The following is a 22,974-nucleotide window of genomic DNA, read 5'->3' on the forward strand; positions in this document are numbered from 1 at the left end:
CTTGTTCAGTCTTATCTGAGGATTGACAAGCAGTCAATTATTGCAGTAGTTGTAATATGGTTGTAGGACATCCCTAAATGGACTGTATTCATCTTTTGAGCCTCAACTCCTCTTTCAACCACTTTCAGAGGACAAACAATGTACCTTGCTCTTTTGGGATTGTTATTTGCCTGAAACTGAAGCAGCTAGTTTAGGAATGACAGTTCAGGCCCACAGTCAAAACGAGACTTTAGTTTTAACTTAGAAAGGATGACAACTAAGTTACAACTAATTAGAGGAAAGGTGAGTGACTCCAACAGGCAATTAGAGAAACATGCTGAGCAAGTCCTTTGACTGATGTTTTTTCAAATGGCAACCTGAACTTTTCAGAGGATTTTTTTTTTTTAATGTCAGTCATTTTTGCAAGGGCTCTTCCTGTGGATCAAAGGGAAGCTAAGAACATTTATGAATGTCCAGTATATAAACCCAAAAGCCAGAGGGCAAACACCTTTGGATTTCAATCTGAAAAGCAATGAGAATCCAGCAAAATGGAGTCTGGCAAGAGTAGCTTTACTTGTGGCAGTTCAGTACTAAGTTTTCAGTGGTATGTGCTGCTTTCTTAATCTGTTTTGTAGTTAAAGCAGAAGGTGATAAATACTTTTCACAGTCAGATCTGCTCACAAAACCAGACTCCTTTAGTACTCATGTGCTCTATGTTTATATTTCCTCATCCATCAGTGTTGTGTCCATGTGCTTCTCCACACAGTGATTAGTGATCTGCAAGCATTCCTTCATAACACAAGCTACAGGAAAGTAAATGGGAACCATAAGCATCTGGGTATAGTTTGACTCACAAGATATTCCTTGATTATTCTTTATTCTCTCTACATTAAAATGAAATGTGTATCTTACAAGAATTTTAACAAACATACTGGCATCCAAGCACTGCATTTAAACAAAGTTGTTTGAAAGCTTTGCTGTACATATGAAAAAAAAATCTAAATAGGAACCGTATGTAAAAAAAACTAAAACCTGAACTTTGTGATTGAAACCATTTAACCAGTCAAGATAGCCAACTTAAGAGAGTTGGGTCAGGCAGCAAGTGCATCACAATCTGCTATAGTGAGCAATTCTTTTTCTTCACTGGGATGATATTTAATATTTTATTTTTATAAAACACTCTTCCACTTCCATGTTTCAGTGACTAATTGCACTTTGAAATAAACAATCATTCTCCCACTAGTAGGTTGCATCAGCTTTGGCTGGAACATAATGACATTCAGAGGAACATGCCCCTCCCTTTTTTGCATAAACCAGAGATGAAGGTATAGATTCAGAAAGCAAGGGCTGGGAAACTGAATCTTTGTGGTCCAGTGGTTACACATGGAAGTTTGTGGTCCTTTAAAGGCAGGGTATGCTTTACAGGTAGTTGCCAAGCACTCTTTCTGCAAGCTTGCATAATTAAACACAAATATTACTCAAACTGACTGAGTTCTCAATCATGTGGCTGTGTAGCTCCATTAAAATTAGCCACTGAAGGTTCAAGAGTGCCATTTCAACTTAACATATCGGTCTGTGCACGTAGATTTCTCTACCAAAACATTTTCCTGAGAGATCTTTTGCATAAGACCACAGCAGAACGCATATACTATATTCTACAACTCTCTCTTACATAAAAAACATGGTAAATAACCTTTTGAAGTCAACCTTTATCAACACACAAACCAGTTGCAGGCACAGCTGGAGTTCTGTGTTCTCAATTGTCATCCACCAGTTGTTTTTGTAAACTAGAAGATAGGTGAGAAAACAGCATTAGTGCTTTTTAGGACACAGCTTTCCTAGAAACAGACAGTTTGGTCAACTTCCAAATCCAGCACTGACCTATGCTTCAAGCAATCAATATGGATTCCAAAATAGGCAAAACCATTTCAGCTTCTTAAACAAAGGAATTTTGGGGTTTTTTTGTTAGTTTTTGGGGGGGGTTGTTTTTTTTTTGTGGTTTTTTTTGTTTTTTGTTTTTTTACACAGACAGTATGATTCAGCAGGTCCAACCGATAACCCTACTATACAAGGTTCACCCCTAACCCATATGCCCAAACCATATCCTGGACTTTTGCATAGTCCAGGATGTACCCCAGGCCACAGAAGTACTACATAAAGGGCTACAAGTCTAAAAAGGAATGAGCACAGGGCACAGCCCTTACCTTTCCAGGTACTCCTTAACATTGTCATAGCCGTAGAACTTGGCCAAGTGGATGAGCATGCCTGTGGCACAGCGCCCGTCCCGCCGGCGGCAGTAGCTGCAGTTGCACACCCCACGGCAAGGAGGACAGATCCAGGCCTGCAAAGATAAAACATTGCAGGGGGGAAGGGATGGGGAATGTAAAGGCAAACCATGAGTAAGATGGTATTTACCTTCCCCTTGCTCAGACACACACAAGTGTGAACACACGCCAACAGTGTGCTCAGGTGGCCAAGAAGGCCAATGGCATCCTGGCCTGCACCAGAAATAGTGTGGGCAGCAGGAGCAGGGAAGTCATTCTGCCTCTGTACTCAGCTCTGGTTAGGCCACACCTTGAGTACTGTGTCCAGTTCTGGGCTCCTCAATTTAAGAAAGATACTGATACACTTGAACGTGTCCATAGAAAGGCAACAAGGCTGGTGAGAGGTCTGGAGCACAAGCCCTGTGAGGGGAGGCTGAGGGAGCTGGGGTTGTTTAGAAGAGGAGAGGAGGCTCAGAGGTGACTTTATTGCTGTCTACAACTCCCTGCAAGGACGTTGTAGACAGGTGGGGGTTGGTCTCTTCTCCCAGGCAACCAGCACCAGAACAAGAGGACACAGTCTCAAGCAGCACCACGGTAAGTTTAGGCTCGAGGTGAGGAGAAAGTTCTTCACAGAAAGAGTGATCTGCCATTGGAATGTGGTGCCCAGGGAGGCGGTGGAGTCACCATCCCTGGAGGTGTTCAAAAAAGGATTGGACGTGGCACTTGAAGCCATGGTTTAGTCAGGCATGAGGTGCTGGGTGAGAGGTTGGACTTGATGATCTCTGAGGTCTTTTCCAACTTTGTGGTTGATTCCAAGTAATAGCTTCTCTACTGCCCGATTGTTCACCACTGCAAGGTTTGAAAATCTTGTATCAGCTAGCCAACCAACCTTGTAAACACCTTCATTTAGCACAAAGGTGGATGGATTGTAACCCAAACCCAGCATTTTCCCCTCGAATTCCAACAAAATCAGTGTCTGACATAAGAATACTACAGAGCTTCTCATGGCAAGAAGCTTTTTACACCACACTACCACTACTCATCACAGCTTACTAACAAAACCATTTTCTTTCCATACACTTTCTTTCCAAGCCCATGCAATCATACTCACCGGATCAAGCAGTGCTGATTTCACATCTTCTCCGTATCGATTTCGAAGACATGGGCCACAGAACTGCCCCCTTACTCCTCCACAGCCCTGCTTGCGACAGATTGTCTTTGTATCGATTGTCTTTTGTCGGCACTGGTGGCAAGTACTACCCTAAAGTTGGAAAGAGGAGAAACAGGTACATAGGAAGAACCTCTTAAAGGTTCATTGATGAACTTTCCTAACGAAGCTGCTGATGATAGCAAAGCACAAACTTCAAACCAAAGTCAAATGAAAAGCAATGAAGATCTCAGTGAGAATTGTAATTTCTGTTATTATGATGCATCATGTAGTCAGCTAGAGATGCTAGGGATTTTAAAGACAGTGCCCAGCCTCAGTTGCACTGGGAGTCTCAAACTGCATGAATCTCATGCTGCAGTTCTGCTCCTTTCCTCTGTCTAAAGAAAAAGCTAAAACTATTGAGAGAATGACCTTATGACTCATCCTTGCAAATAAAATGAAGCATGAAATATATAGTAAAGATCATATAAGATCATAATATATAGTAAAGATCATATAAGATCTTTATGACAATTAGTAACAGCCAAATCCAGCAAAGGAAAAAATGGAGGAGCTCCATCAAGAGCTCATGAAAACTACCCACCCCTTACAGACATGTCATTTCCAGGGCTTACAAGGAGCAGCAGGCATCACTTATTTAATGGTACAACCAATACATTTATATTAAGTGAGGATGAACGATTAAAGGGATGTCAGCTCTTTGCAGTGATGAGTCATAGCTACAGCAAATTCCACCTACTATCTCTATGGCAAGAAAGCACTTCTCTGTAAAGACAAAAGGTGGTGAGGCCTTCCAACCAGCACAGGCAAGCCTACAGAAGCCTGGCAATACTTTCAAAGTCATGCTTGAGTAATATAATATAGCTGAGCTCCAGCCCCTCAGGAAAGCAATAGCTTCTAGCAAACACCAGTGAACTACTAAGAGACTTTCAATTTCACATCCTAAAGAATGCAGCAGTCACTTACCAGAACTTTGTCGTAGATTTTGTCTTTAACAGTGATTGCAATGTTGTCCAAGTCCTCCTCAGTAATATCCTCTACTGGACGCTGAGTTGAATACTTTGATGATCTCCTTTTGCGCACTCCACAATTCTCCTGCTAAAAAACTCATCTCAACATGTTTTGTCTGGTGTCATCAAGACTCTGTCACCACACTTACTGACAACTTATTTCACTTATAATATGTATGCAGTCCAGAGGGGGCAGACTATAGGCTCACGAACCACTGAAAGAACAATAGTTTCCCCATCATCATTGTCCTCTTTCTCTCCCTCTCCTCCTTAATCTTTTGGTTATGCCATTGATTCTCTTTAGATGTTCTTCCTTCCCATCATTGTTCTTCATTCCCACGCTCTTCTGCTACCTGCTCTTTGCACTCCCTGCCCACCTCCACTGCAACTCTTCAAACTCCTTTCTTTCTCTCAAAATAAGGAACTATGACCATCTGCCTTCCCATACTTTGCTCCCTTTATCTCCCAACATACTCTCCAATTCCTTTCCCCTGTAACAATCTCTAATGTCCTGCAAAAAACTTTTGCTGAAGTTTTAGGTTATCCCTACTTATCCCTTTCTTATTATCCTGTTTGTTATTTGGAACAGTCCTAAACTCACTACTAAGTGCTCTTTCGTTCCATGACCCCTAGTCATGTACAGGTCTCATCTCATCCTTAGCCTTCCCCCAACCCCACTCTTAGCACCTGATTTGTCCTTCAGCTCTATTCTCTTGAAAATATCAGGTTCTCATTCAGTGCTGCTCCACTTTTTTAACAGCCATGTTCTCTCTGTAAGACTTCAACTATGCCCAGCACTCATTACTACAAGCAGAACTGGGATCCAGCCTGTGCAGAGTCTTAAAAGAGTCTTTGTATTGAAGGCCACACAGTAAATATAACCAAGGCAAGTGACCACTGTAAGCTTAGGGAAAAAAAAGAAAAAAATTTTTAAAAAAAGGGGGGGAAAAATAAAACCTGCAGCTTTTGAATGGCTACCCAATATGCCAGCAGTTCATTGGTGTGGATTCCTTTCACTCATTCTCAGTTCAGCTGCATAACTCCCATCTTATCTCTGCTATTTCCAGAAGGCATTTTGCTAATCTCTTCTGAGTTCAAAAGATAGAGATCTGCTTTGTCACAACCACCAGCCCCACTGCCTTGCTGCTTGAAAGCTTTCTACATTGTAGGCTCTAATCATTTTCAGATAATGAATACATAATAGACCTTCAGTAAACTGCCTAATGTTTGGACAACACAGGTCACAAATAGAGCCTACTTAATGAGTCAAAGATGAGGCAGGAAGGCATAAAAAGATAACTTTTTCTGTAGCTAATCCCAGCCAAAGGCTGCCATTAACTTTCTGTGGGATGCGATGTCTGCTCTAAGTGGTGGCCAGAAATTTAAATGTTTCCTAAACCCTGACTAACTGGAGATAGCAAAGTCTGGCAAATACCACACTGAGTCTCTTCAAGAGGTTTTGTTGTCTATAGCTCTGCAGGTGCTCTGCAAATTTGGCAGCTGACACAGTAAATTTTTCCAAGGCAAAGTTTTCTGGTGGGCGAGCATTTCTGGTTGGGTTCATGCGACGTGTTATCTGGCCTTCAGAAAACGTCCTCCTTGGGATTTTCTTCTGTTTCTGAAAGAGAAGATTACAGAAACCATCCTTTCAGTTATGTTTGCATATTGAACACCAGCAATGATCTCAAAACGTCTGTACCACACTTGTACTATCATAAACTACTGTTCTTCTCTCACTCCGTATCTGTTAAGCAAAATCTTACCAATTTTTGCCATAAGCGTTCTCCCCACCCTTTGTTTCTTTTAAAACACCACACCTTCAATCAGGTTTTATTCCAAGGAACATTACAGAACTATAACAAAATTGTACATGTGGCATATTAAAGCAGAAGGTAGCTCTCATGTTTCTTTAGTAGCTAAATGTACAGATTTTCCCCCAGTTTGAATACACTCTCAAAGAATAATCCAAATTCTAAGTTAATTTATTTTATATTTTTTAAACTGAAAGGATAGTCAAGCTGCACCAGGGAAAGTTTAGGCTGGATGTTAGGATTATCAAACATTGCAATTCTCTGCCCAGGGCAGTGGTAGACACTGTCCCTGGAGGTGGCGCTTGGAGACATGGTTTAGTGCTGACCCTTCAGTGCTGGGTTGAGGGTTGGACTGGATGATCTTTGAGATCTCTTCCAACCAGATGTATTCTGTGTGATTAATAAGCTGCTTCTCCCTATTTCCAGATTCCTAAAACCTGGAAATTACTAGGAGATTGAAGACACCCTCTTCATATTGTCACACCTGTCAATTACTGTGTGACAGAATTCTTGCAGAAGAAGTCCTGCATGGACACCTACCATAAAGGCAGTCACTAAATCTGACAATACAGGCAAGATGTAGGAAGCAAGTCTGCTTGCTACCATACACTTGAGCTATTCCCTCTGAAAGAAGCTAAAGGCACATTACAAGGAGGCAGAAGTCAAAACCCAAGCAGATAATGTCTAGAGTACTCCTAATTTCCTCCCCCCTTCCTCAAGTACAGATACTAAACATAAGTAGCAGGCTTACGCAGGTACTCAAAGGATGTTTAAGCTTCTGTAGCACTTAACTAGAACTACTTTCAAATAGTGTATAATTTGGCTTCACCTTTTCACCTCACAACCACCACACCAGCATTTCTACCTGGGCCTTCCAAAGGCTGCCCTTAAATTTTCCCTCAAATCTCTTCAGTTTATAATACATGTGGAAAAACATCACCCTACAGAGAACCTGGAGGGGTTGACAGTTCTTTGCTTGCAGACAAGAAAAGTCAGTTGAAATAACTACAGTTCATGTTGAAGTGGCTGAATTTCACCAGCAGAGCTCTACTGGGAAAGTATGGATGTTAAAAGAAAAGCCTGCAAGAGGAAAGCAACTCCTCTGCCTTACTCCCACATACACAGACCTTTGTTGATCATCTCAACTATTTTCTGAGGTAAAAAGAGCAATAAAAAGGCTCACATAACCCCCTCAGTACTTATTGACCAATAGCAAATCTATACAAATAAAGTGACCAAAACCAAAGAAAACCAGAATAAACTTGGTGAAAGCATTTCATCAGGGAACACATTCAATCCCAAGTCTAGCAAAAACCACTGTCACCTCTAGCCAGTATCAGAGACTTACCGAAGGAGTTGCGGTTGGCGTTTTCACTGGGAATAGGTCAGGTATGGAATTCAGTTCTGCCAGCAGCTGGGCAAGCTGAAATCAACAGTGATGCCACAATGAAAACTCACTGCAGATTTGCAAACAAGTAACAGCTATCACTCACTCTTCACAGGCACTCCAAATTATATCTAAACGCATGACTTTCAGTGCATGAAACCTGTCTGGAGGCACTTTACTGAAGTGGGGCCCATAAAAGGGGTTTGTTTACCAGTGAATGAGCAAAGCTTGCAGGCAGTACTAACTTCACAGATCCCATTAATTCTTACTGGGAAATGAAATTAGCTAGATCTAGTCTTGTCAAAACAGCACCAAAGGAGTGCATTATAGCATGGGTAGGTATCTGTGTCCAACAATGAGAAATTCACTGAGAAAAAAAAGAGGACAGGGTGCCCTTGCCACGGTAAGATATTCCCTGTGAGCTCTTCTATTGAATGACTGCTGATACACCTGTGCTTTTCGCCAGGGAACTCAAAATGTCCCCTTTAAGCAGTGACACTGCAGCAGGTACACTTTGCTCAAACATTTTTCAGTAACCAAAAAAAATTCCCAAACAACTGACCTGCTCTAGAAGGTCAGGAAGAAGCTATCTTCTGAAAAGCCAGCAATAGTGAAGACAAGTCAGGATGCCAGCTGTCCCTGAGACTGCCATAGCAATCAGGAGATGAGAGGCTTGAGACAACATTTCTCAGTGAATACTTCAGTGTGGCATTTATTAAGAACTATTTAATGCCACTGTAGTACCACTACTAGGATGTTGATGAGTTTTGCAATTATTGAACTAGAAGGAAGAGTGGAAGGTTGAGAAAGGTGGATGAGCAGCAAGACCAGCACAAAGAGCAGTGAGGATACAGCAGATTAGAAACAGATCCAAAACTAAAGCAAGTCTTTATGTGGAAGCTGCAGGCCCACACACCCAAGCACTTGAGCCCCAAGACTGCTTGGAAGCTGCAACAGGAGGAATCACTGAAGAGCCAGCATCAACTCAGATTTGCATGGCAGTATGATAATTAAAAGTTTGATGGCATTTTGGACAATAGAGGGGAAAAGTGTTAGAGGACAATCAGTGCCTCTTTTCCACACCTACATACACACACTCTTTCAGCAGTTACACAGCAAAGTGTAACTGTAAACATCACAGCCCACACAACCAAAAAACCTGTATCTATCATTCTCAGTAGTTTTCAGGTGGCTTAGCAATCAGTAACTGCAGCAGATCTATCAGAGACAAATGAAAAACAGAAACCCTATCGGGCAAATGACAAGAACCACCTGAAGAGATCAGCTGGTTTTCTGACATGTTCTGAATACAAGACAGCAAGCTGGGCATCTCTAACTCTGTTCACAACCACATACAAAATGCTTGGTTCAACTCTGGTTTAAATGTGACCAGGATAGTCCTACTTGAGGCTATTTTAGAGTGCGGATGGTCCCCTAGAGTTTTTCACCAGTAGAAAATAAAAACAATCACAAACCACCACGTGATTTTTCCAAAGTCCTAGCAGGGCACCAGCACAGACCCCCCAATTCAGGTGTGCTGAAGACAGCTATTCAGATGTAAATGTCAGAGAACAAAGCTTGCTCTTAAGTCTTACCATGGCTTTGTTTTCTTGAATGTTCATAGCTCTCTTAAGCAGAGCACTGGAGTTTTCATCCTGTGTTTCGTTAATGTCTTCTTCAGACTCTGAAGCAGAGCCCTCTAATTTGTCCCACGGCTTGCAGCTTACTTCTTTTGAACAAGGTGTGAGAGGTTCACTGTCCTTTAAAGGTAAGTCAGAAAAAGCCTTTTCAGGCACTTTTTTTTCAGACGACTTTCTGGTAGGAAACTGCAACGCAACACGAAGGCCAAAGCTTCTTCTCTTAGGGGAAACTTTCATCTTTGCCTCTTCCTCCTCTTCTTCCTCACTACCCAATAAGTTACTGTGTTCTTCATCATTCAAGTCTGACTCCACCACCTAGGGGCAGAAGAATCCAATCTTATATTATTGGCTGTGATACAAGGAAGGTCATTTTTAAATCACTAATTCTAGGCAGCAGTCTCACCGCAGGAAGGCACTGTCTTAAATTCACCTGAAGATTCTTAACAGTTCACAGTACAACTTCTTGTGCAGAGACCAACACAAAACCTACATACTAATATTGTCTGGGGTATAGACATGACTGTCTTCACACGAGCAACCCTGCACAGCACAGTCAGTCTACAAGAGAGGAAGTTCTCATTTCTAGTATGTGATGTTAGGTTACATAAAACATATTTTTCCTCTTTGAAGATAAAACACATTTTTATTCAGCATGAAGAAAATACATCAAAATGTACCAGAAAACGTCCTACTAGAACATGAGGTTTACACAGAAGAGACAGCAAAAAAGAAGTCAACATATACATGCATGCATAGGTGACTGCCTTTACCAGAACTCCTTTCTTGCTCACATCCACCTCACTTGAAGTGAAGCCTTCAAACACTTCTGTTTCAGAGTCAGTGTCTTCAGTGAAAATCTTCTGCAGTTCTTCAGTGAAGTATCTGGGTTGCAATCGAACCCCCTGTAAAAATACCAGCCAGTAGCTGTAAAACATTCTGATACAGAGGAGCCAGAGTGTCAGCTTCTGTGGTTCAAGCAGCTACCAACTCAATGGCATACCCTGTGAAAGCATTCTGCAGGCAAAGCCTGACCAAAGGAGAAAGCAGAAGGCATTCAGAGTTTTGCATTGACTGATTTTAACTTAGCAGGATATTTTTTCCCCTCATTTTGAGCACAGGACTTTAACTGGGTTGCTTCTTGTGGGGGAAAGCTTTCTTCTTTGCCTCTTCCTCCTCTTTTTTACTATTACCCAATAAAAATAAACTATCACTTTTGTTATATATAAATTATCATGTTTCGTGTGTTTTCCTCTGGATGTAAAAATCCAGGCCTTGAGCAGAAGAAAATACAAACCCCATCTCCAGTAAGAAAAAATCTCCTTTCTTCACTTGTCAGTAGAAGCAGCACTCCCCTCTGGGACGGCTGCTGCAAGTACTCAAGGCTCCTAGAGATGGAGCCTGCTCCTCCTCTCACTGTTACACCATCACTGAAGTGACAGATACCAACACAAAACCACAGAGCTCTGAAAAGCCTAACATCCCTCCACCTTCCAACTGCTCAACTCTCTCTGTTATAATGGTGCAGTTCATCACTCAAATATGTTCTACGGTCAGGTCCTAAGCTTCTGCCTGCAGACTAGGAAGTAAAAAGCCTATGAAAAGGTCTCATTAAAGCACTCTTCACAATGTGCACACTACATACCAATTAAACACAATGCATTTACTAAATTAGAAATACAGTCCCATGCTTTCAGACACAATTAGTAGAAGATCAGTCAATTTGTTCATGGCAGCCCATGTTCACATTACATTCGCCTCTTGAACGTCAGCCATGATCCCTTAAGTTTATTTTTCCAGTTTTCCTCTGCTATTTCTTCCCCACATACCCACACAAGATACAAAAAATGACCTTTTATATGATGTACTTGCTAAGCATCTTTATTCTTCCTTTCAAGTCCCTCCTTTCCCTGACTTTAATTACACACTTCCTTACATTAATACCTGGTAAAAACCAGATACAATAGAGGAGTGCAAAAACTTAGAGGGGAATGAGGGGGGAGCCACTGCATATGCTATTTCTTTATACTTAAACATCTCCTACAAATTATTATGGGTAATTGGAATGAGTTTTCTCCGAGCAAAATTACTTTATTCTTTTGTTGATAGCTGCAGCGCAGCTGCTTGAGAAAGGAACAAGCACAATAGGGAAGTTACTTTAAAATTAAATTGCACTTCTTGGAGGAAAACTGAAGTTTTTATGCATTCTGTGTTTTCACGAAATTCTACAATGAAGGTTAGGGGAGGAAAAATAAGCTGTTTGTTAGCTGAAGTGACCAAAAATAACAGCCTTAGAGTTATGCTGTTATGCCTCTGAAGAATGGTCTACACAAGGTAAAAAATACACATCAGAGAAACCCACAGGAGAAAGGCCTGAAACTCAGCAGGAGCGCAGATTGTGGCAGTGGGAGTGCTGAAAGACCCAAGGAGCAGACGACACACAGAGGTCACTACTTGTTAATATATTTGCATATCAGCGTCCAAGGGAACACCTGATGCACCAACATCCCATTCACCACCCTGGGGAGCTACCTTGCCTCCTCTCCCAAGAGCTGCACAATGTTTCTGAACTTCCCATTGTTTTGCTCTTCACACCAAAACCTTTTTGTTTCCTGCAGAACAAGTACCTATGGTCTTTCTCAGAGACCATGGTGTTTGGCATCATAAATGGATGGAAGTCAGGATTAAAAAAAATTGAGGGTTATTGTATCATTTAGTGGTAAGGGAGTTAATACGGATGAAGATTTAAAATAAATTTCAGGGAATAATTAAAATAATTTCAGGGAAACAGGAACGGTGAGGATGGCTGCAGTGCCAGATATAAATTTGGAACAAGATCCACTGGGATTCCCACTGATGTGTATATTTTGTTATATTTTAGTCACTCTCTTTCTTCATAGCACAGACTGTGGCTCTAACCCCAAACAGCTTCTGCACTCTCCTGAGGCCATTTTGCCTTCAAAGGCTCAGAAATGTATGATATTAATAGACGCAAACAGACATTCTGTCAGTTTCCTTCCTTAACACTTGTCATCCTTCCCATAACAGAATCATAGAATTGTTTTGGTTGGAAAAGACCTCTAAGAACATCAAGTCCAATCACTGTGATGTCATTGTGTTTTCAGCACCTTTAAACCAGGTATTGACCTGGTTTGACTAGGAAGAGAAAAATAAAATGAAAAAAAGGGGGCATTTCCAGTTTTGTTATTAATGAAACAGAGGGACCTTTGTGAGAACAGAGCTGGCAAAGGTGTCATTTAGTACATGCTAGTCCATATCTAAGACTAAACCATAAATTTTCTAGCAGCCAATACAGCACACCAGTTCTCTTCCTTTCTTGTGAATTCAGCTGGCACTTTCAGCTACCAAATCAGAGAACGAAAAATATCAAATTATGCCGATCCCAGATACTTCAGAATAAGAAAGCAGAAAATCAGCAAATCTCAGAATTGCAGCAGGTTTGCAGATGTTTTCTGTGGGTCAGCACCACTAAAACATGATTTCAGTGCAGAAAGAGCATTGAGATAAATACCTTGAAGGCTGCATCCTCATAAACGCCCAACTATTATCATGTACTTCCACTGTCTTATGTATCCAGAGTACACCAGCCCAAGATGGCTAATTCCTTCCTGTTTGCTGCACTTATTTACTTAAACCCACCATGTAAGGAAATCCATTTTCCTTTTCGTATTATAAAAGTTTTTAGAAGCAATCATCAAACCCTGAAAAAACAGTAAATTTCTTTACATTTATTTTTAATAGGAAGTCTGCAGATTATGAGTTTTGCTGCAAGTTATGGCTCACACAGCCCTGACACAGGCTCAGAGTACTACTGCACCACCTAAAGTGTGCAACTGGGCCATAGCAATCCATTCCTACCTTTTTTTCTGACTCCAAGGAATCAAAATTAGCACAGCTGTCCTCTGGCAATAACCTTTGTTTGGAAGCATCATCTTGGAAGCCCAGAAAATCTTCATTGTCACTGGGAGCATTAAAAACATCAGCCACATCCTTGGAAATCTGTTTCTGATTCAAAAGAAGACAGAAGATAGAAATCAGACACACCAACTTAATAGGAAAATTCAAACTGGGAACAGAACAACCAGCACCAGAACAAGAGGACACAGTCTCAAGCTGCGCCAGGGGAGGGTTAGGCTGGAGGTGAGGAGAAAGTTCTTCACAGAGAGAGTGGTTGGCCATTGGAATGGGCTGCCCAGGGAGGTGGTGGAGTCACCATCCCTGGAGGTGTTCAAGAGGGGACTGGACGTGGCACTTGGTGCCATGGTTTAGATAGTCATGAGGTTTAGGGTGACAGGTTGGACTCGATCTTTGAGGTCTCTTCCAGCCTTCTTGATTCTATTCTATTAAAACTTATTTTTATACTCCTGTGCAAGTACAAAACACACTACGTGCAAAGTGTACCTCATTCAGCTGAACTCCAGGAAAATTCAGTACAGACTGTTTTAATCCCCAAATACAGACTCCAGGTTTGGGGCCAGGGAGGGAACGTGACATGCAGGATGTTTAACTTCACAGAACAGTACTTTTCAGACACAAAAATATGCATGTGCCTCATCTTCGCAAGCACACGCTCAAGGCGCCCTTTATCCACAGTGAAACCAACCCACCACCACTCCTCCTCTTACAGAGCAACCACAGCTCGGAGGTGAGGAACACGCCTTCACATGTAACACAGTGCTACACAATGACAAAGAAACCTTACCACTCGTTGTAGGTTAAGGGAAATTAAGAGTTAATTGGTATAACCATAAAGAAAAGTCCTCCAACAGACAGAAAGCCTCATGGGGATGGGCAGTTCGTCCCAGGAGATGATAATCTGTTATTCTATTCCGTTTCCCTGTATCTCACTATTTAAGGGAGGTGTACAGCCAGTCTCTTTTCCCCCCTTCTCATGAAGGGCACAGGCCTGACCTCACAGTCTGTGGGGGAGAGCTCTTCTCTTGGCCTACACTGGCACCGAATTTCCAGCTACACCACAGGGCCCATAGAAGCCTGCGGTAGGCCTGAGTCTGGAGGGGTGGGGGGGGAGTTTGGCCTGCTCTTGGGCCTGCTGAGGCTGAGGGGGGTAGAGGTTTCTGGTGAAGAACTGAGCCTAATTTGTGCATGTATTCCTTCTACCTCAATGCCTTTTGTATGTATTTGTAAATGGAATTTCCATTTAAACATCCCATCGGTGGGGAGCATTTCTATCTTACTCCATGGGAAGGAGTGAAGTATCTTTTCTGTCCTTTTGCCCTGGGCAGCTGGTGGCTCAAAACTTGGACACCACTATATGTTAACAGCACTATGTCACCTATGTTAGCAGGCACTTAGCTAACTCCAGAAATAAACCAATGCAACTCACTCTCCATCAGTACTGCAACAGTTTTTTTCCATGGCATTTGGCAAGAAAGCGAAAGCCCACTTTAACAGAGAACATTTCTTGTTTGCTAGAAGCCCACAATGTACCTCTCACCAGGTGCTGCCAAAAGCAGGCAGCAGCACTTTGTGGTGACCAAAGTCACAACTTGAGAGTTCATTAAGGCCAGTTTCAGCATGGAAGGAGACTCATACCACCACATCCAACCATTTCTCCTAGATATGAACTTCATCAATCCCTTCAGATAAGCCTCTCCATGTGAACAGGCCAATAAGGAAGCCTTCAGACAGTTCCTACCGAGGCTGTTTCAGGATTGATGTGTCGAAGGATGAGATGAACAGACATAGCCTTGAAGACCAAGGCAGAAGGCATTTGACAAGTTTCAGAAGAGGGTTTTATGAATCTCAGAATCATCTGTAAAGCCATTCTGCCATTCACAGAAATGCTTGAGAAGTGTCCATAACACTCACCAGCACTTGGACATTCATTGTCTACTTCCCAAGGACCACAGGTGCACCTTGGATATGCTGCTCCTCCTTGAAGCAAGCTTCTCTGCTGTTTGCTGTGTGCTAAAGCCACTCCTCTATTTATCTCTCACTCCCCTAACTCTCAGGAACCTGAGATCAACAGCTCTCTGGTGATGGGTAAACCCAGTTCCTCATCTAAAGGTCTCACTAGCCCTGAATATTCAAGAGAACATCTCCAAGACGAACTCTAGAACCGAGAACGGCCTGCCCTTGCCCACTATCATAGACAACCAAGACTGCTCAGAGTGTGCCTTATACAATGACTTTGTAGATATATCTTTTTGCATTTGTTTATTTGCACCAAGGCAAGTAGTCCAAAGGAGACTCATTCTCCAAAAATAATGTTGCTGACAAAATTCAACTTCCACTAAAAGAGCATGCAGCACCTTGACCTTCACTCTCTGAAATAAGCTACAGTGACTGACAAACATGGGCTTCATTTTATTCTTGCTCTGCTTTTTAAAGCTGACATAGATTGATGCAAAACTGATTTACAGTTGCTTGAGCAAGAGCACAATTCACTTCTGAACTAAGCCTCGCAGGCACATAATGGTGTGTCCCAATGCACTGCTGCATAAGTCCTGCAGTCCACACTTGAACCCCTCGGAGTATTTCCTCACCTCTTACAACAGTCAGAACCCGCCTCTGCTGCTGTGACAGCATTCACTCAGCACAGAGCACTGTTAAAAATGAAGGAGCATTATGCATTTTAATGGGGAAACACACAAGGAGCTGTGAAGCCTTGCTGCTGTGAATAAACTGCTTCCAGGAGCCGCTGCATTAGTTCTTGTGCTATTGTACAGCTGAGTTAGCCACTGCTGTGATTACTGTAGGCCTAACTAGCTTCTTCATCTATTACTTCTGCATCTGCACCAGAAAAGCCATTATGGGAGCGTAATTACTGATTTTGAACAAAATTAAAAAATACAAATGCTTTCCCAGTAGATCTTTTTGGATCTTTATGCATTCCCAAATACTAATGCACTGGTTTAATTAATTTACTGAAGAACTCCTAAGATTTTTAGTCTGTGACTTGCTCCACACAGCCTGACTATGATGAAGCCTATTTGGTTATTGACAAGCCCTCATTTCACTGAAAGGGCTTAGATGGGAACAGACAACACCTGACATGCACAAGGTGGGCATACTCCATGAGTTTAAAAAAAAAAAAAGCAACCTCACAACTAAGCTTGCTTATCACCAGGATTTCTGCACCTGAAATCCCAAATTTGTACACCTGAAATCACAAGGAAGGTTTATTCCCCACAGAAGTCCATTGCCATAATTCAGATATATCAAAGATGAGCTTGCTCCAAACACCTCTGCCATGGTGGGTTGGTTTGCTGTTATTTATTGTGCTGTCCTGGAAGCCATAGACATTTCCAATTTTAACTTTCAATTAAAAAGCATTCAGACACTGATTATACAAATCAGCATCAGAGCTTTGCATTTTAGCTGTCAACAACATAGCATATGGCAAGAAAAACAATACACAGTGGTCCTAACACAAATATCAAAGGATTAATCTATTCTAAACACTTGAAAGATGCAGGCACTTCAAAATAGGAGTTTTCTGACACTAGACCCGACCCTAAAAAAGGCACTAAGGCACAGAGGTGATGTGATGAACGTTCCAAATTTGCTCAGAGGATATATTTCAGCATGTAAAACCACAGGTTCAAACACAACGGTCTGTTGAGATGCTGCAGATGTGAGACACTGTCTTTTAAAGATACCAAAATATAAAGATACAAAAACCTAAGTACCAAAAATCTAGTAGAAGCTAGAAATAATTCACAACTGCTAAAAAGCCAACAGTCTTATTTCTAGTAGGAAATTTTATACCTATTGAGCTCAGTTATTTTTGCACAGAAAATACACTTTTTTAGAACACCCACAAGGTAATTTTCAAAAGCAGCAGAAAACATTCCCCAGCACGAACAGCACACAATTCAATAAATGCCAGAATAACCAACCCTAACCAGTTTTCGAGCAAAAGGTCAAAGTTCAAGGCATCCCCACCTCTAAATTTGAGAAAATACCACCAGTATACCCAGGACTGCTCCTGGACTTGTAGGGCTGCATGGAGAAGAGCTACCCTTCCCCCAGAAATGAGAACAGGTATCTCGTGTGTGCCTGTGGGGTCTGACAGATCTGTCACCAAGGGCACCTGTGACAGGCAGAAAAGGAGGCCAGGAGGCATGTCAGATCTGTTTTGGCAATGCTCCAGCACTCATCACACAAGCAATGGAATAAGTAAGGTACCTGAGGTCCCCACCAGTCAAAACATCATTTTTCCAGGCACTATCCCCTAGAATTCCACCTGCCAAATTAGGCAAGCAGAAAAAGAAAAGCCTGGGGTAAGATGTTTTACTTTATACAGCAACAGGAAAAATTCTCATGTCTCAAGTGAAAAAGAGCAGCTTTTTCCTGGTACCAAAGCTAAACCTGATGCAGCTTACCTTTCTGCAAGGCAGTTCCCTGGCAGGCTGTAAGGACAGAATGCTTGCTCGTTGCATCAGTGGGGCACATCGTTATTTTCATGCCACTGTCAGCCATATTTAGTTTTTTGGAGAATTGTACCAATCACTTCCACTGCCAGTTGTGACACTAGTGCATTCTTCTCTGACAACAATATATCAAGAGAACATACTGTGTGAGAAAACAGAGCTAGATGCAATTCTCTACTTATGCTCCTACCACAACAAAAAAAGATGTGTTGGGCTGTGTTCCCCTCATTCAAGAACATCCCTGCTTGGAAGCAGAGGACAGATAATTTTGGTAACATTCAAACTCGTTGCTTATTCGTTTCAGTCAAACAGTTTAATCTCCAATGCATAGTCACACAAACCAAAATCATGCAAAGTCACATCTTCAACTCATGCTGGAAAATCTCTTGGCTTCTCCTGGATTCATTATACAAGGCAAGCCCAAGGCACACCAGCCAGGGACTAAAGGCACTTCATCTGGCTCACAGCCACAAAATAACCCAACAAGGAAGTGCTCCAAGGCTGACAATTATGGGCAGCGCTACAAGAATAGAGGCACCCAACCAGAAAACAATAGGTGCCAAACCAAAAACCCAAAGCTATTTACAAATCGAGGTCCTGGTCTTTCCACTGGAATCATGGCAAAAAGCATTGCAGGAAAGCTAAATTTTTAACATCATACAAAATGTGTGAAAGACATGGAAGGCAGAGAGAGACAAAGCTATGTATGACAGTGTGAAATAATCACACAAGGAGACAGACTATCATCAGGATAGTCAACACCACCCAACCAGCTTGAAGCTCAAGGGTAACAATGAAATCTACAAAAGCAAGGAAGACCCCAGAAAAATCGCTGCAATTTTTCAACAGCAAGACAGTACAAAACCCCAAGACCTTCTGGATGGCACAAGTGGCAGCAATGTGAAAGGCAAATGAGAGTTTGGAGAAAAGAAGGAACAAGTGATAAAATGAGCAGTCAACACAGTTTTAACAATCTGTGCAGAGACACTGATTCCACCAAAGGTGAATATGAATTGAGCCTGTAAATCTGTCACAACAACAACTCCTGGGACTTTTAGGGTGGTTCCTCCAGGCCCCGGAGAAGAGTTACGGTAATTTTCACCCCAGTCAACCTACTGCCAAAACCAAGTACCTCGTGAAATTTTAGTAAATTCAGCTACTTTCAGAAGAGTGCGGTTGTTACACTGCTTTATTTAAACTGATAATTAAATAAGCCAAACCCCATCAAGCTATTTTATCCTAAAATAAAAAATGTCCAACTGTCATAATTATATGGCAAATAATTTAAAATGATACCTTCCATAGGCAACATCTACCTAGAAACTATCCTCTAATTGTCAAAAACACTAATAATGTGAGTATCAGCACATTGGCATAGGAATGCAGTCCAAACGTGCTGTACACTGTTACTATCTCTTCTTTTGTCATCTCACTGATCCAAACAGTAGGAATAGCTATTTCTGAACTAATTCTGCATAAGTCAAGAGCACCCCTTTCATCTCTGCTGGTGTCTAGTAACTTTCCAGGCCTTGATGTTCCAAGGAAAACATTTTTGTACAACACCTCAGGCATGCAACGTGACACCTCTTCACGTCTGGACTGCCAGCATCCAGGCTTTTGGGTGCTAAAGCTTGGTCAGCCAGCACCCTTCTAACAAGCTCTGTGTATTGAAACTGCTGTGCAAGGACTTGTTAAATTAGAGCCTGGGCTGGGAAATGGAACTGCAGGTCTTGCTGACTTGCCTGTCAACTGCATTCAATGGGAGCAAATATTCACAAGCTCATTTGCCAGTGAACCCACTGCTCACTAGAATGTCACAAAGATGACCACGAACCAGCAGAAGGCCTTGCTCTGCCAAAACCAAGCTCTCATGAGAACAGGAGAACACTGAGAACAGACTGTATATCCCCCTCCCCTTTGCTAAGCCTTTAAAAAACCACAACGGGCAACCTTTCAGCTGTGCAATAGAAAGGTGATTAGCAGATAGTTAAGAGCTTCTCCTTATAGCACTAGAGGTGAGAAGTGCCACTCACTTCTACTGAACTGTGTCAATCAGGTTTCTCTTAAATTGTTTTACAGTGGCCTTATCCCTTCCTGGAGGGCCTGAGGCCATGTAGAAGTGGAAGGCTTACCGAGTCTCCTGCTGTAGCAGGAGGGTTAGACTAGCTGATCTTCAGAGGTCTAGAGGTGCTTTCCAAACCCTACCATTCTGTGACTCCTGAGGACAGAGGCTCCAGCAAACATTGTGATGTTCCTCCTGTTCCATAACAACCCATGTAACTTTCTAACGTTCCACTGGCAACAGCTGACCGAGATACCGACTTTCTCCAACCTATTACCACCTAGAAGACTCGCCATACCACCTCTCAAGCCTTGACTCACACAAGCAGACCCATGCATCCAAGCAAATGTCCGTCTTGGACGTGCGCCGACCAAAGCACACCTGTGTTTGTCCCTAAACCTCCAGCCTTATAAATACCCACATACATTCGGGCGTCTCAAGTACCTGTTAGTGAAATTTCAAGAGAAGACAGAACCGAAAAGAAATAAATGAGCTGTTTCAAAAGTGACATCCCCAAACCTACAAAGACCAATTCATTAACAAAGCTCCTCCCCAGTAAGATCCACGCAGCCCCGTCAGCCTTTACTGGAGACGCCGCAGGACCCAGCACCGCTGAAGTTTCCCCGAGTTCCTCAGGGCAGCCCCAAAAGCTGTTTCCAATCCTCCCCCGGTGCACTGAAACCCCGGAGCCGCCGCGCCACGTGGAGGGCGCCCGGTAGGGCCACGGGCCGCCGCGCTGGGACCGTTTGTACCGGAGGTGGGGGCGACGGGGTTTCGGGAGAGTTGCCTGCCGCTGTTGGCGGCGCCGGGATCGGCAGGCAGCTCTTCCGACCCCAGTCATGTTGCTGCGGTCCCCGCGGGGAGCGGACAAAGGCCACTGGGAAGGCGGAAAGCAGGCGAGTCGGTGCCTTTCCCTCACCGCCCGGCCTGCCTTGCGTGCCCGCCCGCTCCGCGCAGCCAGGGAGCTGCCTCACCTTGACTCGGCTCGCCGCCGCCACCGGGCCTGCCGCTGGTGGTGGTGGTGCTGCTGCTGCTGCCGCCGCTGCTGCCACCCCCCGTCGTCGTCGCCGCCGCCGCCGGCCGCGCCACACCATGGCGCAAGTTGCCGCCCGCGTTTCTGAGGGAGGAGGAGGACGTAGGAGGAGCCGGGGGCGGTGACGGGGTGGAGCCTGCGACGGCGGGAAAGGCGGGATAGGGCGCGGACACCCTGCGTGTGGCCTGCGTGGGGATGGGTAACGACGATTCGGGAACGTCGGCAGAGTTCTGGGTCCTCGGGCGGGTGAAACGGGTGCTCCCCCTTAGGCGCTTCTCACACAGCAGCGGCTATTAGTTTGGGTGGAGCTGGCCCGCCTGGGGAGTCATGGAATCATAGACTCGTTTCCTTGGAAAGGATTTCTACGATCATCGAGCCCAACCATTACCTAACTCTTCCAAGTCTGCTGCTAAACCATGCACCTTAGATCCAGTTTAAACTTGCTGTCCCTCAGCTTAAAATGATTCCCATTTGTCCTGTTTATAGATACCCTTATTAAAAGTCCCTCTCCAGCCTTCCTGTAGGATCCTTTTGGGTATTGAAAGGCAGCTCTAAGGTCTCCCCAGAGTCTTCTGTAGGCTGAACAACCCCAGCTCCCTCAGCGTATCCCCAGAGCAGAGGTGTTCCGATCACCTTTGTGGCACTCCTCTGGACTCACTACAGCAGCTCTGTGTCCTTCTTGTGATGGAGACACCAGAACTGGGCACAGTATTTGAAGTGAGATCTCACAAGAGCAGAGTAAATGGGAAGAATCACCGCTCTTGACCTACTGGCTACACTCTTCTTGATGCAGCCCAGGATACAACTTGCCTTCTGGGCTGCATGAGCACACTGCTGGCTCATGTTGAGCCTCTCATCAATCAATACACCTAGGACTCTTTCTTTAGGGCTACTCTCAACCCACTCTGCACCCAGACTTTATTTGTGCCTGGGATTGGCTGAACCCAGATGCAGGACCTTGCACTTTTAACTTGTTGAACCTCATGCAGTCGGCACTGGCCCATTTCTCAAGCCTGTCAAGATCCTTCTGGATGGTATCCCTTCCCTCAAGCGAGTACACCACACCACACATCTTGGTGTCACCAGCAAATTTGCTGAGGGTGCGCTCAGTGCCACTGCCCATGACGCTGACGAAGAGGTCAAACACGTGTCCTTTTATTAATCAAGCAGGGTGGTGCTAATTTTAGCAATTACTGAGTAATTCAGTGAGAAAAGCAGACACCCTCATGTCAGGTAGACTGGAGGTCCTTGTACAACCTCTGGTCCCACTGACACTGTGATTCTTCACTTGTCCAATGCAGTGTGAAGCAGGTCTGGCAGAAATATGTTGAGATGGTATTTTCCTCCTGCAGCTTTGGTAAGGGAAGGGTGCACTTTCCACTTTGGCTGTAATTAAGTTAATTCTTGTAATTAAAGCATGTTTTATAAAGTTCCCTTCCCTTTTCTTATTTTTGCATCTGAGCATTTCTCCCTGGATGGACCTGAGAAGCATCCTTGGTTGTGGCAGTATTGCAGGCATGTACCTCCTCTGATGGGGCTGTTGCCAACTGTTCATCACCCATCTCAGCAGGATGGCCTCTGTAGATGGCTCCCAGGTAAAAAGTCCTCTCTGGTTTGGCAGATACTAGGAAGAAATTCTTTACTGTGAAGGTGACGAGGCACTGGAACTGGTTTCCCAAAGAGGTTGCAGATGCCCAGTCTATAGAAGAAGCATTCAAGGCTGAGTTAGATGGGGCTCTGAGCAATCTGATCTAGCACAAGGTGTCCCTGCCTGTAATAAGTGCCTTGCAGCTTTTATATTGATAAAAGCAAATCATATGAACCAGCTATGTTCTTCTGTACCTTGCCTTCAAACCCAGCTGTGAATTACCATGCTAAAAATAAACTCAGATTGTTTTGACTATTTTAATACTTTCTGGATGCCATCAAGTTAAATGTTTTATGTACATTTTAATGCAGGGGAGAAGTCCAAAATGCAGTCTGCCTACTGCAATGAGTTGCCAAGCTTGAGTGGGTATTTTAAATCCTGTACTGTAAGTATTGACTTAAAAACAAAGTTAAAAGCAACATTTCTGTAGGAACATGAAGGGCAGATGAGAAATGGGCATCTTCTGCCCCCCTCTGAACAGCCACCCTAAAACATGGAAAAGCCTCTCTGTGCACCATGGTATCTGATCCTCAGTGTAGCACGTAGTGAACTACCCAT

The 22,974-nt window shown here is 43.4% G+C and overlaps 1 protein-coding gene across 1 annotated transcript in view; it reads right to left on the reverse strand.

Annotated features, from left to right (window-relative positions):
* Positions 1 to 1,735: 1,735 nt before the first annotated feature.
* The window catches only part of CDCA7L (cell division cycle associated 7 like), a 33,547-nt gene continuing 12,308 nt past the window's right edge, over positions 1,736 to 22,974 (reverse strand). Inside the window, exons 3-15 of the mRNA XM_054384828.1 lie at positions 20,710 to 21,005; positions 20,488 to 20,612; positions 14,934 to 14,984; positions 13,136 to 13,282; positions 11,125 to 11,127; positions 10,030 to 10,161; positions 9,215 to 9,574; positions 7,581 to 7,655; positions 5,862 to 6,033; positions 4,378 to 4,493; positions 3,355 to 3,504; positions 2,184 to 2,320; positions 1,736 to 1,766 (exon numbers count right to left, since the gene is read on the reverse strand). Of these exons, the coding sequence (XP_054240803.1) occupies positions 1,736 to 1,766; positions 2,184 to 2,320; positions 3,355 to 3,504; positions 4,378 to 4,493; positions 5,862 to 6,033; positions 7,581 to 7,655; positions 9,215 to 9,574; positions 10,030 to 10,161; positions 11,125 to 11,127; positions 13,136 to 13,282; positions 14,934 to 14,984; positions 20,488 to 20,612; positions 20,710 to 21,005 (1,795 nt within the window). The remainder of the gene's footprint in view (positions 1,767 to 2,183; positions 2,321 to 3,354; positions 3,505 to 4,377; positions 4,494 to 5,861; positions 6,034 to 7,580; positions 7,656 to 9,214; positions 9,575 to 10,029; positions 10,162 to 11,124; positions 11,128 to 13,135; positions 13,283 to 14,933; positions 14,985 to 20,487; positions 20,613 to 20,709; positions 21,006 to 22,974) is intronic.

This window comes from Indicator indicator, chromosome 11 (assembly GCF_027791375.1).
Source record: "Indicator indicator isolate 239-I01 chromosome 11, UM_Iind_1.1, whole genome shotgun sequence".
In the NCBI taxonomy this organism is placed as follows: Eukaryota; Metazoa; Chordata; class Aves; order Piciformes; family Indicatoridae; genus Indicator; species Indicator indicator.